The sequence below is a fragment of the Abramis brama genome (assembly GCF_963993115.1).
Source record: "Abramis brama genome assembly, chromosome: 24".
NCBI classification, from domain to species: domain Eukaryota; kingdom Metazoa; phylum Chordata; class Actinopteri; order Cypriniformes; family Leuciscidae; genus Abramis; species Abramis brama.
The window spans coordinates 491,011-512,403 of NC_139986.1; the positions used below are offsets into that span (position 1 = coordinate 491,011).

At 42.8% G+C, this 21,393-nt stretch overlaps 1 protein-coding gene across 3 annotated transcripts in view; it reads left to right on the forward strand.

The window, feature by feature from the left end:
- Positions 1-21,393, forward strand: part of dnajc13 (DnaJ heat shock protein family (Hsp40) member C13) — a 113,361-nt gene that overhangs the window by 60,978 nt on the left and 30,990 nt on the right. For all 3 annotated transcript variants that reach the window (XM_084102905.1, XM_084102903.1, XM_084102904.1), the window contains 10 exons: positions 1,408-1,511; positions 2,111-2,270; positions 2,485-2,547; positions 3,209-3,310; positions 3,661-3,765; positions 3,847-4,049; positions 7,229-7,313; positions 8,928-9,082; positions 9,174-9,219; positions 9,338-9,492. In XM_084102905.1, coding sequence (XP_083959031.1) covers positions 1,408-1,511; positions 2,111-2,270; positions 2,485-2,547; positions 3,209-3,310; positions 3,661-3,765; positions 3,847-4,049; positions 7,229-7,313; positions 8,928-9,082; positions 9,174-9,219; positions 9,338-9,492 — 1,178 coding nt within the window. The remainder of the gene's footprint in view (positions 1-1,407; positions 1,512-2,110; positions 2,271-2,484; positions 2,548-3,208; positions 3,311-3,660; positions 3,766-3,846; positions 4,050-7,228; positions 7,314-8,927; positions 9,083-9,173; positions 9,220-9,337; positions 9,493-21,393) is intronic.

A 21,393-nucleotide genomic window follows, 5' to 3' on the forward strand; every position in this document is an offset into this window, starting at 1 on the left:
CTGTATCCCTGAACACTCTCTAGAGTCTCACTGAATCACTGGACACTCTAGAGTCTCACTGTATCACTGAACACTCTCTACTGTATCACTGAACACACTCTAGAGTCTCACTGTATCACTGAATACACTCTAGAGTCTCACTGTATCACTGAATACACTCTAGAGTCTCACTGTATCACTGAACACTCTAGAGTCTCACTGTATCACTGAACACTCTCTACTGTATCACTGGACACACTCTAGAGTCTCACTGTATCACTGAATACACTCTAGAGTCTCACTGTATCACTGAACACTCTCTACTGTATCACTGAACACACTCTAGAGTCTCACTGTATCACTGAACACTCTCTAGAGTCTCACTGAATCACTGGACACTCTCTACTGTATCACTGAACACACTCTAGAGTCTCACTGTATCACTGAACACTCTCTACTGTATCACTGAACACACTCTAGAGTCTCACTGTATCACTGAATACACTCTAGAGTCTCACTGTATCACTGAACACTCTAGAGTCTCACTGTATCACTGGACACTCTAGAGTCTCACTGTATCACTGAACACTCTCTAGAGTCTCACTGTATCACTGAACACTCTCTAGAGTCTCACTGTATCACTGAACACACTCTAGAGTCTCACTGTATCACTGAACACACTCTAGAGTCTCACTGTATCACTGAATACACTCTAGAGTCTCACTGTATCACTGAACACTCTAGAGTCTCACTGTATCACTGGACACTCTAGAGTCTCACTGTATCACTGAACACTCTCTACTGTATCACTGAACACACTCTAGAGTCTCACTGTATCACTGAACACTCTCTAGAGTCTCACTGTATCACTGAACACTCTAGAGTCTCACTGTATCACTGAACACACTCTAGAGTCTCACTGTATCTCTGAACACACACTAGAGTCTCACTGTATCACTGAACACTCTAGAGTCTCACTGTATCACTGGACACACTCTAGAGTCTCACTGTATCACTGAACACACTCTAGAGTCTCACTGAACACACTCTAGAGTCTCACTGTATCACTGAACACTCTAGAGTCTCACTGTATCACTGAACACTCTAGAGTCTCACTGTATCACTGAACACACTCTAGAGTCTCACTGTATCACTGAACACACTCTAGAGTCTCACTGTATCACTGAACACACTCTAGAGTCTCACTGTATCACTGAACACACTCTAGAGTCTCACTGTATCACTGAACACACTAGAGTCTCACTGTATCACTGAACACACTAGAGTCTCACTGTATCACTGAACACACACTCTAGAGTCTCACTGTATCACTGAACACACTCTAGAGTCTCACTGTATCACTGAACACACTAGAGTCTCACTGTATCACTGAACACTAATGTATAAACCCTGTGGAACTGTGTTCAGGTGAAGTACGAGTGCCTCTCTGATGAGATTAGGATCGGGGATTATTACCTGCGTTTGCTGCTGGAGGAAGATGAGAACGACGAGTCCGGTGCCATTAAGAGATCGTATGTTTCTGAACTCTCTCGAGCTTCTTCATTAGAGGTCGACCGATATATCGGGTGATGTTAATTATCACCATTGGCCTGTGTGTATTTCAGTTTGGCTGATGTGTAGGGAGCAGGACTTTTATTTTGGCATCTAAAATTTTTCATATTAATTTTCAAATTAATTTAATCTAATTTAGCACATATTATGCATAGTGCTGGGCAACGATTAATCGCATCCAAAATAAAAGTTTGTGTTTACATAATATATGTGTGTACTGTGTATAATTATTTTGTATATAAAAATACCCACACACACATTATATATACATATATATATATATATGTGTATATATTCAAGAAAAATTTATTTATATAAAATATATATATAATATAAATTATAGATAAATATATACTTACAGTATATACATGCTAATATTTCTTAAATGTATACATGCATGTGTGTGTGTGTGTGTGTGTATATATATATATTGGTCACACTGCTCTGTTAGAAATCTCATCGGCCATCAACACATTAAATATCAGTCGACCTCTGTTCTACACAAAGGCTCTGAATAATTGTGATCTGATGTTTAATACCCTGATGTCTGTGTCTTCAGGTATGAGTTTTTTAACGAGCTGTACCACCGGTTCCTGCTGACGCCTAAAGTGGGCATGAAGTGTCTGTGTCTGCAGGCGCTCGCCATCGTCTACAGCAAGTGCTCTGAGGAGATCGGGCCCTTCGCCGACACCAAGTACATCGTGGGCATGCTGGACCGGGTCAGTGCTCAGGGTTCAGTGTGTGTAATGTTCTGCTGGACTGGGTCAGTGTGTGTAATGTTCTGCTGGACCGGGTCAGTGTGTGTAATGTTCTGCTGGACCGGGTCAGTGCTCAGGGATTCAGGGTTCAGTGTGTGTAATGTTCTCTTCTGAATGATGGTGAACTGTGTCAGTGTGTGTGTGTTTGTGTCATCTTTCTTCTGTGAATCTCCAGTGTACAGACAAGCTGGAGAGAGACAGACTCATCCTGTTCCTCAACAAACTCATTCTCAACAAGGTGAGGATCATGTCAGGCCTTGATGGTGTCAAATCATCACAAAGCTACACATACATACAAACATACCCATAACACACACACACACACACACACACACACACACACACATATATATATATGTATATGTATGTTTATTGGTGTTTCTTCAATCTCTCAAGGGTTGATTTCAACTTCTTTCCTTTTGTTATATGAAGGAAACTTGTCTTGTCTTTCTCATGCATACATTATTTATTTTGCTTATATAATGCTTATATGTAGATTTTATCATTTAAACATTGATTTAGACCCAACATTTTAATCTTAAGCATTGAAAATCCACAATGAACATATGAAGTATTACATTACTGCAAACTATATTAATCTAAACAAGTGAAATAATTATTAAAAAAATAATATTAATTTTGTTTCTATTTATTAATTTTGAAATTAAATACAGCTGTCCCACAGTTGTGGCGTCATTTCACCAATAATAACAATTTTTTTTTTTTTTTTTTTACCCCTAGTATTGTTTTATCATAAGCCAGTGTACTTGTGTACCAGACGGCAGCATCAGCGAAGAGCTTGAGAGGGAATATGAGATGTGATGATCTGTGAATATTTGTGAATATGTTTTATTGTGCATGTTTCTTTGCTCATGCTTCAACCATTCCTGTTCTGACAGAAAAATGTGAAGGACATCATGGACTCGAATGGAGTGCGTATATTAGTGGACCTGCTGACGCTCGCTCACCTTCACACCAACAGAGCCACCGTACCACTGCAGGTGTGTGTGTGTGTGTGTGTGTGTGTGTTCAAACTAGCAGGCAGTAACATTTCTTTTTTAAAGACTTTTATCAAAAAATAAAATGTATGGCGGTTTCTACTAAAATCTGAAAATCTGTAACTGTTTTACACACTGATAATAATCATAAATGTTTCTTGATCATCAAATCCTCATATTAGAGTGATTTCTGAAGGATCATGTGACACTGAAGACTGGAGTAATGATGCTGAACATTCAGCTTTGATCACAGGAATAAATTACACTTTACTGTATATTCACAGAGGAAACAGCTGATTTACATTAGAATAATATTTCACTGTTTTTATTGTGTTTCTGATGCTCTCCTCCAGAGTAACGTGTTGGAGGCTTCTCCAGATATGAAGCGAGAGAGTGAGAAGGAGTGGTACTTCGGGAACGCAGATAAAGAGAGGAGAGGCCCGTTCAGCTACGAGGAGGTGCTGTATCTCTCAGGAGAGTGTGTGAGGATCGGCTGACCCCTGACCCCTGACCTCTGACCTCTGCCCTGTGACCCGCAGATGCAGGCGTTCTGGCGCACGGGCGAGCTGACGGCTAAGACCCGCTGCTGGGCGCAGGGCATGGAAGGGTGGCGCCCCCTACAGGCCGTCCCGCAGCTGAAGTGGAGCCTGATGGCCTCGGGGACGCCCGTGATGAACGAGAGCGACCTGGCCACTCTCATACTCAACATGCTCATCACCATGTGCTCGTACTTCCCCAGCAGGTGCGCACACACACACACACACACACACACACACTCAAGCCAAGTCACCTTTATTTACACAGCGCTTTTTATAATACAGATTGTATCAAAGCAGCTTCACAGTGATAACATGAAAATAATACAACAAAGTTTGTTTCTAGAAGAAAACTGCGTCATCGTCCACCCTGAGTAAAGCCGGGTTCAGACTGCTCGATTTAGGCTCGCCGACAGGTTTAGAGAGATCGCCGACAAATGCCCGAAATCACAGGCAAATCGGTGCTCGTTCACGCGAGTGACAGTCACGCAGTGAAAGAGCAAAGACGCGATCTGAGAGAATCGCCGACGCCCGTGAGATATTCGGCTGAATATCTGGACCTTATTACACATAACACCTGGATAACACCTGGATAACACCTGGATAACACCTGGATTATACATAACAGTTTCAGTCTTGCGAGAGCTCCGGTCCGCACGCGTGATCTCGCGTTATTTCCTTATCACTTCTCGCGTGTTCGGTTGAGAAACGTCGTTTGCAGACCAGACAGAAGTTGTCGGCGATTCTTTCTTTTGTAAAGGCGTGCAGTGTGAACACACACCAGAGGCTGCTGTTACCCCGGATAGGCACGCAGTGTGAACACACCAGAGGCTGCTGTTACCCCGGATAGGCACGCAGTGTGAAAAGAACAGTGACCCGACTACTTTGAAAACCGTGCAGTGTGAACTTGGCATAAGGCAGATCAATAATATTGTTGAATATTAAATGTCCCCAACTAAGCAAGTCAAAAGCCGAGGCAACAGTGGAGGAACCAGAACTCCATCAGTGACAGAATGGAGAATAAACCTCGGGAGAACCCAGGCTCAGTCGCTCAGCTCTCCTCTGGCCAACCAGCGGACTGTGTGTGATTATGATCCAGGCAGCGTTACAGGTCAGAGGTCAGAGTGGATCAGAACATTCAGAATATTGTCCAGTTCCATCTGGGTGGAAGTCAGAGTCACGCCGGTATGCTGGGAATCAGAGCCGATGGCTGAGGCCTTCACAGGGCTGATGAGGAGTGTGTGTGTGTGTGTGTGTGTGTGTGTGTGTGTGTGAGCAGGCACAGGTCCACCATCTGATCTGGAGTGTGTGTGTGTGTGTGTGTGTGTGTGAGCAGGCGCAGGTCCACCATCTGATCTGGAGTGTGTGTGTGTGTGTGTGTGTGTGTGTGAGCAGGCGCAGGTCCACCATCTGATCTGGAGTGTGTGTGTGTGTGTGTGTGTGTGTGTGTGTGTGTGAGCAGGCGCAGGTCCACCATCTGATCTGGAGTGTGTGTGTGTGTGTGTGTGTGTGTGAGCAGGCGCAGGTCCACCATCTGATCTGGAGTGTGTGTGTGTGTGTGTGTGTGAGCAGGCGCAGGTCCACCATCTGATCTGGAGTGTGAGTGTGTGTGTGTGTGTGTGTGTGTGTGTGTGTGTGTGTGTGAGCAGGCGCAGGTCCACCATCTGATCTGGAGTGTGAGTGTGTGTGTGTGTGTGTGTGTGTGAGCAGGCGCAGGTCCACCATCTGATCTGGAGTGTGTGTGTGTGTGTGTGTGTGTGTGTGTGTGTGTGTGTGAGCAGGCGCAGGTCCACCATCTGATCTGGAGTGTGTGTGTGTGTGTGAGCAGGCGCAGGTCCACCATCTGATCTGGAGTGTGTGTGTGTGTGTGTGTGTGTGAGCAGGCGCAGGTCCACCATCTGATCTGGAGTGTGAGTGTGTGTGTGTGTGTGTGTGTGTGTGTGTGTGTGTGTGTGTGAGCAGGCGCAGGTCCACCATCTGATCTGGAGTGTGTGTGTGTGTGTGTGTGTGTGTGTGTGTGTGTGTGTGTGAGAGCAGGCGCAGGTCCACCATCTGATCTGGAGTGTGTGTGTGTGTGTGTGTGTGTGTGTGTGTGTGTGTGAGCAGGCGCAGGTCCACCATCTGATCTGGAGTGTGTGTGTGTGTGTGTGTGTGTGTGTGTGTGTGTGATCCGGCTGACTTCAGTAAACCTCGGAATAAACAGAAAGACTAACATTAGCGTAGATGCCATTCTTCTTCTGAAGTAACGAGTACATCGGGTGTTAAAGGAAGTGTTCCCGGTTCCGGCTGGCCTGATCTATGCAGACTAATAATCATTTAACTGATTTGAATAATAGAAATGTATAATGTTCTATATGAATGCAAGGTAAAAGAGTTGCATTTTTTTTAATAAGAGGTTTAATAATAGCCAGCTTAAAAGTTTTTGGTACGTGTCCTAGTGACAGACGAATTAATGATATTAAGAAGAGGATCTGTGACCTCTGGAAGCATCTCTTTCAGTAGCTTAGTCGGTATAGGGTCTAACACACATCTAGATTAGATGATTTAATGAGTTTAGAATATTCTTCCTTTCCTATAGCAATGAATAAATCAAATTTTATTTTCCCAAGAGATAATCAAACACACACACACACACACACACACACACACACGCACACACACACGCACACACACACACACACACACACACACACACACACACGCCATCACTGCCTTGGAGGATCACACATTAATACTGGCAGCTGGTTAAAAGCAACTGCAAAAATATCTGAGAAAACTGATGTTACTTCTAAAGAAGAAGGTCAAGCATCATTTGATGATTTCATAAGGAATGCAAAGGAAATGCGTTTAAAACATAGATTTACCATGGTATATCTTGCATGGTATTGTCATGGTGCAAAAATGTTTACGATACTACATGTAGACTATTGAGAAACTGTTTCAGACCTCTCTTTTTTATTATTTCAATTAAATGAATGTACTATAGTTTAGTTTGATGATGCTTTTTATTACATTTTTTGTATTTTTAGGGGATTTTATGGTACTAAATTATATTTACGCTGTATTTATAATCCATTTATTCACTTTGAGCATAGACCATAGGTCAGAAATGACTGAAGATCACCAGGGGGTTAATAAAGCACATAATCAGCATCTGAGATCATCTCTGTCATACTTTGTATATGGTTGTTCCAGCCGTGACGTCGCAGAAATAGAAACTTTCTAAACTATAATCACGGCACGTCTGTTAGGACACGGTGTTAGTGTTAAAATGCATTTAAATATACATTTATTTATACTGTAATATAAATGCCTACTATAATTATCCTTTATAACTTTATGATTTATAATAAGAGCAACTGCTGTGATGTGTTTGTGTGTTTAGAGACCAGGATAATGCCATCATCAGGCCGTTACCAAAGGTGAAGAGACTCATCAGTGACAACACCTGCCTTCCTCACATCGTACAGGTACACACACTCACACACTGACCACACACACTCACACACACACACTCTCACACACACTCACACACTGACCACACACTCACACACTGACCACACACACACTCACTCACACACTGACCACACACACACACTGACCACACACACACACTCACTCACACACTGACCACACACACACACTGACCACACACACACACTCACACACTGACCACACACACACACTCACACACTGACCACACACTCACTCACACACTGACCACACACACACATTCACACAATGACCACACACACACACTCACACACTGACCACACACACACACACTCACACACTGACCACACACACACACACACTCACACACTGACCACACACACACACACACACACACACACCAGGGCTGGCAGAATGGCTGAAAGCTAAATTCAAATTTCTTTCTTAAATATTAGCAAAATTCGAATTATATTCTAATTCTAAAGGCAATACTTCATGTTAGAGGATAAAAGTGCTGTATTGTCTCCTGTGTCCACAAGAGGGCGCAAGCGAGCGCAATAAGCAAATATAAACCAAAGCATCGCATCTTTTATTGAAATGAAATGACATTCACTTTTTAAAGTGCATTAACTTTTGAAACAATTGTTCTTAAATAAAATATAATTTCCTTAATGTACATGCAAGGACAATTGTTACAATAGTGCATAAAACTGTGCATCAGTAACCTGAGAAAACACACTTAAACACACAGCGTAATGAACTACATGAACACACAACAGCAAACTGACATTCAGAAACACTCACTTCTACTCTCTACATATTCATCAAAAACACCAGACGCTCTTGATCTGAGCGCTTTCACACTCACACACTCACACACTCAAACACACACACACTCGCTGAGCGCTTTCACACTCTCACTCTCACACACTCAAACACACACACACACACTCGCTGAGCGCTTTCACACTCTCACTCTCACACACTCAAACACACACACACACACTCGCTGAGCGCTTTCTGTTGACAGTGTTTCAGTTGGTGAAACACACTCACACACACTCACTCTCACACACTCTCTCACTCACACACACACACACTCACACGCTGAGCACTTTCTGTTGACAGTGTTTCAGTTGGTGAAACACACTCACACACACTCACTCTCACACACTCTCTCACTCACACACACACACACTCACACGCTGAGCACTTTCTGTTGACAGTGTTTCAGTTGGTGAAACACACTCACACACACTCACTCACACACACTCTCTCACTCAAACACTCTCACACACGCGCGCTCAGCTCTGACCGATGTGCAGGTGAAGGTCAAGTGTGTCGTTGTACGATTTCTGCCTCAGACTGAGAGGGTTTTGTCAGCAGGGAGACTTTACCCGACACTTTTCACATTAACAACGGCGCTGTACTGGATAAGCTAACAGAAACACACCGCGTCAGTGACGTCATCATCATGTCTCGCGACTCTCGACACACCAGCATTGCGAATGCATGGTTTTTGCATTCGAATGTGCAGTTTTTAAAAAAATTGACGAATATTCAAAATTCTAATGTTTATGTGACAGCCCCACTGCAGCACACCTGTAACCTTCCTCTCCTGTCATTGGCAGCTGCTCTTGACCTTTGACCCCATCCTGGTGGAGAAAGTGGCCAACCTGCTGTACGTGGTGATGCAGGACAACCCGAACCTGCAGCGACTCTACCTCACCGGGGTCTTCTTCTTCATCATGATGTACACCGGCTCCAACGTGCTGCCCGTCGCTCGGTACACACACACACACTCCTGCAGAGACTACACACACCTCATTAAACACATGACAGAGAAATGATGACTCACATACTTCTGTTCTCTGTAGTTTCTTGAAGTACACTCACCTGAAACAAGCCTTTAAATCAGAGGAGGTAATGCTTCTCAGAACATTCATTATTTCAGGAATCAATATTTAATTTATTGAAAGGCTGTGCTGTAAACTCAGAGAAACACTTCAGACACTAATGTTGGTGTGTGTGTCCGTGTCAGGCTAAAGGAGTGGAGCTGGTGCAGAGGAGTGTGTTAGGCCCGATGCTGCCCGAGGCCATGGTGTGTTACCTGGAGAATTACGAGCCCGAGAGGTTCTCCGAGATCTTCCTGGGAGAGTTTGACACGCCGGAGGCCATCTGGAGCAGCGAGATGAGGTGAAGCTTCACTCTAACCCGAACCCGTCTCTGTAACTCTGCTTCACACTCAATGAACAAGGACTCAATGCGGTGCTCGTACACACAGATGAAGTACACACACACACAGATGAAGTACACACACACACACACACACAGATGAAGAACACACACACACAGATGAAGTACACACACACACACACACACAGATGAAGTACACACACACACAGATGAAGAACACACACACACACACAGATGAAGAACACACACACACAGATGAAGTACACACACACACACAGATGAAGAACACACACACACACAGATGAAGTACACACACACACACACACACACAGATGAAGTACACACACACACAGATGAAGAACACACACACACACACAGATGAAGAACACACACACACACACACACAGATGAAGTACACACACACACACAGATGAAGTACACACACACACAGATGAAGAACACACACACACACACAGATGAAGAACACACACACACACACAGATGAAGTACACACACACACACACAGATGAAGAACACACACACACAGATGAAGTACACACACACACACAGATGAAGAACACACACACACACACAGATGAAGTACACACACACACACACACACAGATGAAGTACACACACACACAGATGAAGAACACACACACACACACACAGATGAAGAACACACACACACACACACACACACACAGATGAAGTACACACACACACACAGATGAAGTACACACACACACAGATGAAGAACACACACACACACACAGATGAAGTACACACACACACACACAGATGAAGAACACACACACAGATGAAGAACACACACACACAGATGAAGAACACACACACACAGATGAAGAACACACACACACACAGATGAAGAACACACACACACAGATGAAGAACACACACACACACACAGATGAAGAACACACACACACAGATGAAGAACACACACACACACACACAGATGAAGAACACACACATACAGATGAAGAACACACACACACACACAGATGAAGAACACACACACACAGATGAAGAACACACACACACACACAGATGAAGAACACACACACACAGATGAACACACACACACACACACACACAGATGAAGAACACACACACACAGATGAAGAACACACACACACACACAGATGAAGAACACACACACACAGATGAAGAACACACACACACACACACAGATGAAGTACACACACACACAGATGAAGAACACACACACACACAGATGAAGAACACACACACACACACAGATGAAGTACACACACACACACACAGATGAAGAACACACACACAGATGAAGAACACACACACACAGATGAAGAACACACACACACAGATGAAGAACACACACACACACACAGATGAAGTACACACACACACACACAGATGAAGAACACACACACACAGATGAAGAACACACACACACACACAGATGAAGAACACACACACACACACAGATGAAGTACACACACACACACACAGATGAAGAACACACACACACAGATGAAGAACACACACACACACACACAGATGAAGTACACACACACACAGATGAAGAACACACACACACACAGATGAAGAACACACACACACACACAGATGAAGTACACACACACACACACAGATGAAGAACACACACACAGATGAAGAACACACACACACAGATGAAGAACACACACACACACACAGATGAAGTACACACACACACACAGATGAAGAACACACACACACAGATGAAGAACACACACACACACACAGATGAAGAACACACACACACACACAGATGAAGTACACACACACACACACAGATGAAGAACACACACACACAGATGAAGAACACACACACACACACAGATGAAGAACACACACACACAGATGAAGAACACACACACACACACAGATGAAGAACACACACACACAGATGAAGAATATACACACAGATGAAGAACACACACACACAGATGAAGAACACACACACACAGATGAAGAACACACACACACACACAGATGAAGAACACACACACACACACACACAGATGAAGTACACACACACACAGATGAAGAACACACACACACACACACACACACACACACACACAGATGAAGTACACACACACACAGATGAAGAACACACACACACACACAGATGAAGAACACACACACACACACAGATGAAGTACACACACACACACACAGATGAAGAACACACACACAGATGAAGAACACACACACACAGATGAAGAACACACACACACAGATGAAGAACACACACACACACACAGATGAAGAACACACACACACAGATGAAGAACACACACACACAGATGAAGAACACACACACACACACAGATGAAGAACACACACACACAGATGAAGAACACACACACACAGATGAAGAACACACACACACAGATGAAGAACACACACACACACACAGATGAAGAACACACACACACAGATGAAGAACACACACACACACACACACAGATGAAGAACACACACATACAGATGAAGAACACACACACACACACAGATGAAGAACACACACACACAGATGAAGAACACACACACACACACAGATGAAGAACACACACACACAGATGAACAACACACACACACACACACACAGATGAAGAACACACACACACACACAGATGAAGAACACACACACACACAGATGAAGAACACACACACACACACAGATGAAGTACACACACACACAGATGAAGAACACACACACACACACAGATGAAGAACACACACACACACACACAGATGAAGTACACACACACACACACAGATGAAGAACACACACACACAGATGAAGAACACACACACACACACAGATGAAGTACACACACACACACACACACAGATGAAGTACACACACACACAGATGAAGAACACACACACACACACAGATGAAGAACACACACACACACACACACACACACACACACACACAGATGAAGTACACACACACACAGATGAAGAACACACACACACACACAGATGAAGAACACACACACACACACAGATGAAGTACACACACACACACACAGATGAAGAACACACACACAGATGAAGAACACACACACACAGATGAAGAACACACACACACAGATGAAGAACACACACACACACACAGATGAAGAACACACACACACAGATGAAGAACACACACACACAGATGAAGAACACACACACACAGATGAAGAACACACACACACACACAGATGAAGAACACACACACACAGATGAAGAACACACACACACAGATGAAGAACACACACACACACACAGATGAAGAACACACACACACAGATGAAGAACACACACACACACACACACAGATGAAGAACACACACATACAGATGAAGAACACACACACACACACAGATGAAGAACACACACACACAGATGAAGAACACACACACACAGATGAAGAACACACACACACACACAGATGAAGAACACACACACACAGATGAACAACACACACACACACACACACAGATGAAGAACACACACACACAGATGAAGAACACACACACACACACAGATGAAGAACACACACACACAGATGAAGAACACACACACACACACAGATGAAGTACACACACACACAGATGAAGAACACACACACACACAGATGAAGAACACACACACACAGATGAAGTACACACACACACACACAGATGAAGAACACACACACACAGATGAAGAACACACACACACAGATGAAGAACACACACACACACACACACACAGATGAAGTACACACACACACACACAGATGAAGAACACACACACACAGATGAAGAACACACACACACACACAGATGAAGAACACACACACACAGATGAAGAACACACACACACAGATGAAGAACACACACACACACACACAGATGAAGAACACACACACACAGATGAAGAACACACACACACAGATGAAGAACACACACACACAGATGAAGTACACACACACACACACACAGATGAAGTACACACACACACACACAGATGAAGAACACACACACACAGATGAAGAACACACACACACACACAGATGAAGAACACACACACACAGATGAAGAACACACACACACAGATGAAGAACACACACACACACACAGATGAAGAACACACACACACAGATGAAGAATATACACACAGATGAAGAACACACACACACAGATGAAGAATATACACACAGATGAAGAACACACACACACAGATGAAGAATATACACACAGATGAAGAATATACACACAGATGAAGAACACACACACACAGATGAAGAATATACACACAGATGAAGAACACACACACACAGATGAAGAATATACACACAGATGAAGAACACACACACACAGATGAAGAATATACACACAGATGAAGAACACACACACACAGATGAAGAATATACACACAGATGAAGAACACACACACACAGATGAAGAATATACACACAGATGAAGAACACACACACACAGATGAAGAACACACACACACAGATGAAGAATATACACACAGATGAAGAACACACACACACAGATGAAGAACGCACACACAGATGAAGAACACACACACACAGATGAAGAATATACACACAGATGAAGAACACACACAGATGAAGAACGCACACACACACACACAGATGAAGAACACACACACACACACAGATGAAGAACGCACACACAGATGAAGAACACACACACACACACAGATGAAGTACACACACACACACACACACAGATGAAGAACACACACACACACACAGATGAAGTACACACACACACACACACACAGATGAAGTACACACACACACACACACAGATGAAGTACACACACACACACAGATGAAGTACACACACACACACACACAGATGAAGAACACACACACACACAGATGAAGTACACACACACACACACACAGATGAAGTACACACACACACACACAGATGAAGTACACACACACACACACACAGATGAAGAACACACACACACACACAGATGAAGTACACACACACACACACACACAGATGAAGTACACACACACACAGATGAAGAACACACACACACACACAGATGAAGAACACACACACACACACACACACACAGATGAAGTACACACACACACACAGATGAAGTACACACACACACAGATGAAGAACACACACACACACACAGATGAAGTACACACACACACACACAGATGAAGAACACACACACACAGATGAAGAACACACACACACACACAGATGAAGTACACACACACACAGATGAAGAACACACACACACAGATGAAGAACACACACACACACACAGATGAAGTACACACACACACACACAGATGAAGAACACACACACACAGATGAAGAACACACACACACAGATGAAGAACACACACACACACACAGATGAAGAACACACACACACAGATGAAGAACACACACACACACACACACAGATGAAGAACACACACACACACACAGATGAAGAACACACACACACAGATGAAGAACACACACACACACACACACAGATGAAGAACACACACACACAGATGAAGAACACACACACACACACAGATGAAGAACACACACACACAGATGAAGAACACACACACACAGATGAAGAACACACACACACACACAGATGAAGACACACACACACACACACACAGATGAAGAACACACACACACAGATGAAGAACACACACACACACACAGATGAAGAACACACACACACAGATGAAGAACACACACACACACACACAGATGAAGTACACACACACACAGATGAAGAACACACACACACAAACAGATGAAGAACACACACACACACACAGATGAAGTACACACACACACACACACAGATGAAGAACACACACACAGATGAAGAACACACACACACAGATGAAGAACACACACACACAGATGAAGAACACACACACACACACAGATGAAGTACACACACACACACACAGATGAAGAACACACACACACAGATGAAGAACACACACACACACACAGATGAAGTACACACACACACACACAGATGAAGAACACACACACACAGATGAAGAACACACACACACACACACAGATGAAGAACACACACACACAGATGAAGAACACACACACACAGATGAAGAACACACACACACACACAGATGAAGAACACACACACACAGATGAAGTACACACACACACACACAGATGAAGTACACACACACACACACAGATGAAGTACACACACACACACACAGATGAAGTACACACACACACACACAGATGAAGAACACACACACACAGATGAAGAACACACACACACACACACACAGATGAAGAACACACACACACAGATGAAGAACACACACACACAGATGAAGAACACACACACACACACAGATGAAGAACACACACACACAGATGAAGAATATACACACAGATGAAGAATATACACACAGATGAAGAACACACACACACAGATGAAGAATATACACACAGATGAAGAACACACACACACAGATGAAGAATATACACACAGATGAAGAACACACACACACAGATGAAGAATATACACACAGATGAAGAATATACACACAGATGAAGAACACACACACACAGATGAAGAACACACACACAGATGAAGAACACACACACACAGATGAAGAACACACACACACAGATGAAGAATATACACACAGATGAAGAACACACACACACAGATGAAGAATATACACACAGATGAAGAACACACACACACAGATGAAGAATATACACACAGATGAAGAATATACACACAGATGAAGAACACACACACACAGATGAAGAATATACACACAGATGAAGAACACACACACACAGATGAAGAATATACACACAGATGAAGAACACACACACACAGATGAAGAATATACACACAGATGAAGAACACACACACACAGATGAAGAATATACACACAGATGAAGAACACACACACACAGATGAAGAATATACACACAGATGAAGAATATACACACAGATGAAGAACACACACACACAGATGAAGAATATACACACAGATGAAGAATATACACACAGATGAAGAACACACACACACAGATGAAGAACACACACACAGATGAAGAACACACACACACAGATGAAGAACACACACACACAGATGAAGAATATACACACAGATGAAGAACACACACACACAGATGAAGAATATACACACAGATGAAGAACACACACACACAGATGAAGAATATACACACAGATGAAGAACACACACACACAGATGAAGAATATACACACAGATGAAGAACGCACACACACAGATGAACACACACACAGATGAAGAATATACACACAGATGAAGAATATACACACAGATGAAGAACACACACACACAGATGAAGAACACACACACACAGATGAAGAACACACACACACAGATGAAGAACACACACACACACACAGATGAAGTACACACACACACACACAGATGAAGAACACACACACAGATGAAGAACACACACACACACACACAGATGAAGTACACACACACACACACAGATGAAGTACACACACACACACACAGATGAAGAACACACACACACAGATGAAGAACACACACACACACACACAGATGAAGAACACACACACACAGATGAAGAACACACACACACAGATGAAGAACACACACACACACACAGATGAAGAACACACACACACAGATGAAGAACACACACACACAGATGAAGTACACACACACACACACAGATGAAGTACACACACACACACACAGATGAAGAACACACACACACAGATGAAGAACACACACACACACACAGATGAAGAACACACACACACAGATGAAGAACACACACACACAGATGAAGAACACACACACACACACAGATGAAGAACACACACACACAGATGAAGAATATACACACAGATGAAGAACACACACACACAGATGAAGAATATACACACAGATGAAGAACACACACACACAGATGAAGAATATACACACAGATGAAGAACACACACACACAGATGAAGAATATACACACAGATGAAGAACACACACACACAGATGAAGAATATACACACAGATGAAGAATATACACACAGATGAAGAACACACACACACAGATGAAGAATATACACACAGATGAAGAACACACACACACAGATGAAAAATATACACACAGATGAAGAACACACACACACAGATGAAGAATATACACACAGATGAAGAACACACACACACAGATGAAGAATATACACACAGATGAAGAACACACACACACAGATGAAGAATATACACACAGATGAAGAACACACACACACAGATGAAGAATATACACACAGATGAAGAACACACACACACAGATGAAGAATATACACACAGATGAAGAACACACACACACAGATGAAGAATATACACACAGATGAAGAACACACACACACAGATGAAGAATATACACACAGATGAAGAACACACACACACAGATGAAGAATATACACACAGATGAAGAATATACACACAGATGAAGAATATACACACACAGATGAAGAATATACACACAGATGAAGAACACACACACACAGATGAAGAATATACACACAGATGAAGAACACACACACACAGATGAAGAATATACACACAGATGAAGAACACACACACACAGATGAAGAATATACACACAGATGAAGAACACACACACACAGATGAAGAATATACACACAGATGAAGAATATACACACAGATGAAGAACACACACACACAGATGAAGAATATACACACAGATGAAGAACACACACACACAGATGAAGAATATACACACAGATGAAGAACACACACACACAGATGAAGAATATACACACAGATGAAGAACACACACACACAGATGAAGAATATACACACAGATGAAGAACACACACACACAGATGAAGAATATACACACAGATGAAGAACACACACACACAGATGAAGAATATACACACAGATGAAGAATATACACACAGATGAAGAACACACACACACAGATGAAGAATATACACACAGATGAAGAACACACACACACAGATGAAAAATATACACACAGATGAAGAACACACACACACAGATGAAGAATATACACACAGATGAAGAACACACACACACAGATGAAGAATATACACACAGATGAAGAACACACACACACAGATGAAGAATATACACACAGATGAAGAACACACACACACAGATGAAGAACACACACACACAGATGAAGAATATACACACAGATGAAGAACACACACACACAGATGAAGAACACACACACACAGATGAAGAACACACACACACAGATGAAGAATATACACACAGATGAAGAACACACACACACACACAGATGAAGAACGCACACACAGATGAAGAACACACACACACAGATGAAGAATATACACACAGATGAAGAACACACACACACACAGATGAAGAACGCACACACACACACACAGATGAAGAACACACACACACACACAGATGAAGAACGCACACACAGATGAAGAACACACACACACACACAGATGAAGTACACACACACACACACACAGATGAAGAACACACACACACACACAGATGAAGTACACACACACACAGATGAAGTACACACACACACACACACAGATGAAGTACACACACACACACACACACAGATGAAGTACACACACACAGATGAAGTACACACACACACACACACAGATGAAGTACACACACACACACACACACACACACACAGATGAAGTACACACACACACACACACACAGATGAAGTACACACACACACACACACAGATGAAGAACACACACACACACACACAGATGAAGTACACACACACACACACACAGATGAAGTACACACACACACACACACACAGATGAAGTACACACACACAGATGAAGAACACACACACACACACACAGATGAAGAACACACACACACACACAGATGAAGTACACACACACACACACACACAGATGAAGTACACACACACAGATGAAGTACACACACACACACACACAGATGAAGAACACACACACACACACACACACAGATGAAGTACACACACACACACACACACAGATGAAGAACACACACACACACACAGATGAAGAACACACACACACACACACAGATGAAGTACACACACACACACACACACACAGATGAAGAACACACACACACAGATGAAGAACACACACACAGATGAAGAACACACACACAGATGAAGTACACACACACACAGATGAAGAATATACACACAGATGAAGAACACACACACACACAGATGAAGAACGCACACACAGATGAACACACACACAGATGAAGAACACACACACACAGATGAAGAATATACACACAGATGAAGAACACACACACACAGATGAAGAACGCACACACAGATGAAGAACGCACACACAGATGAAGAACACACACACAGATGAAGAACACACACACAGATGAAGAACACACACACACAGATGAAGAATATACACACACACACAGATGAAGAACACACACACAGATGAAGAACACACACACACAGATGAAGAATATACACACACACAGATGAAGAACACACACACACACAGATGAAGAACACACACACACAGATGAAGAACACACACACAGATGAAGAACACACACACAGATGAAGAACACACACACAGATGAAGTACACACACACACAGATGAAGAACACACACACAGATGAAGAACGCTCACACAGATGAAGAACACACACACAGATGAAGAATATACACACAGATGAAGAACACACACACAGATGAAGAACACACACACAGATGAAGAACACACACACAGATGAAGAACACACACACACACACACAGATGAACACACACACAGATGAAGAACGCTCACACAGATGAAGAACACACACACACACAGATGAACACACACACAGATGAAGAACACACACACAGATGAAGAATGCACACACAGATGAAGAACACACACACACAGATGAAGAACACACACACAGATGAAGAACACACACAGATGAAGAACGCACACACAGATGAACACACACACAGATGAAGAACACACACAGATGAAGAACACACACAGATGAAGAACACACACACACAGATGAAGAACACGCACACACAGATGAAGAACACACACACACAGATGAACACACACACAGATGAAGAACACACACACACAGATGAAGAACACACACACAGATGAAGAACGCACACACAGATGAAGAACGCACACACAGATGAAGAACACACACACACAGATGAAGAACACACACACAGATGAAGAACACACACACACAGATGAAGAACACACACACACAGATGAAGAACACACACACAGATGAAGAACACACACACAGATGAAGAACACACACAGATGAAGAACACGCACACACAGATGAAGAACACACACACACAGATGAAGAACACACACACACAGATGAACACACACACAGATGAAGAACGCACACACAGATGAACGCACACACAGATGAAGAACACACACACACAGATGAAGAACACATACACAGATGAAGAACACACACACACAGATGAAGAACACACACACAGATGAAGAGCACACACACAGATGAAGAACACACACACAGATGAACACACACACACAGATGAAGAACACACACACAGATGAAGAACACACACACAGATGAAGAACACACACACAGATGAAGAACACACACACACAGATGAAGCACACACACACAGATGAAGAACACACACAGATGAAGAACACACACACAGATGAAGAACACACACACACACAGATGAAGAACACACACACACAGAT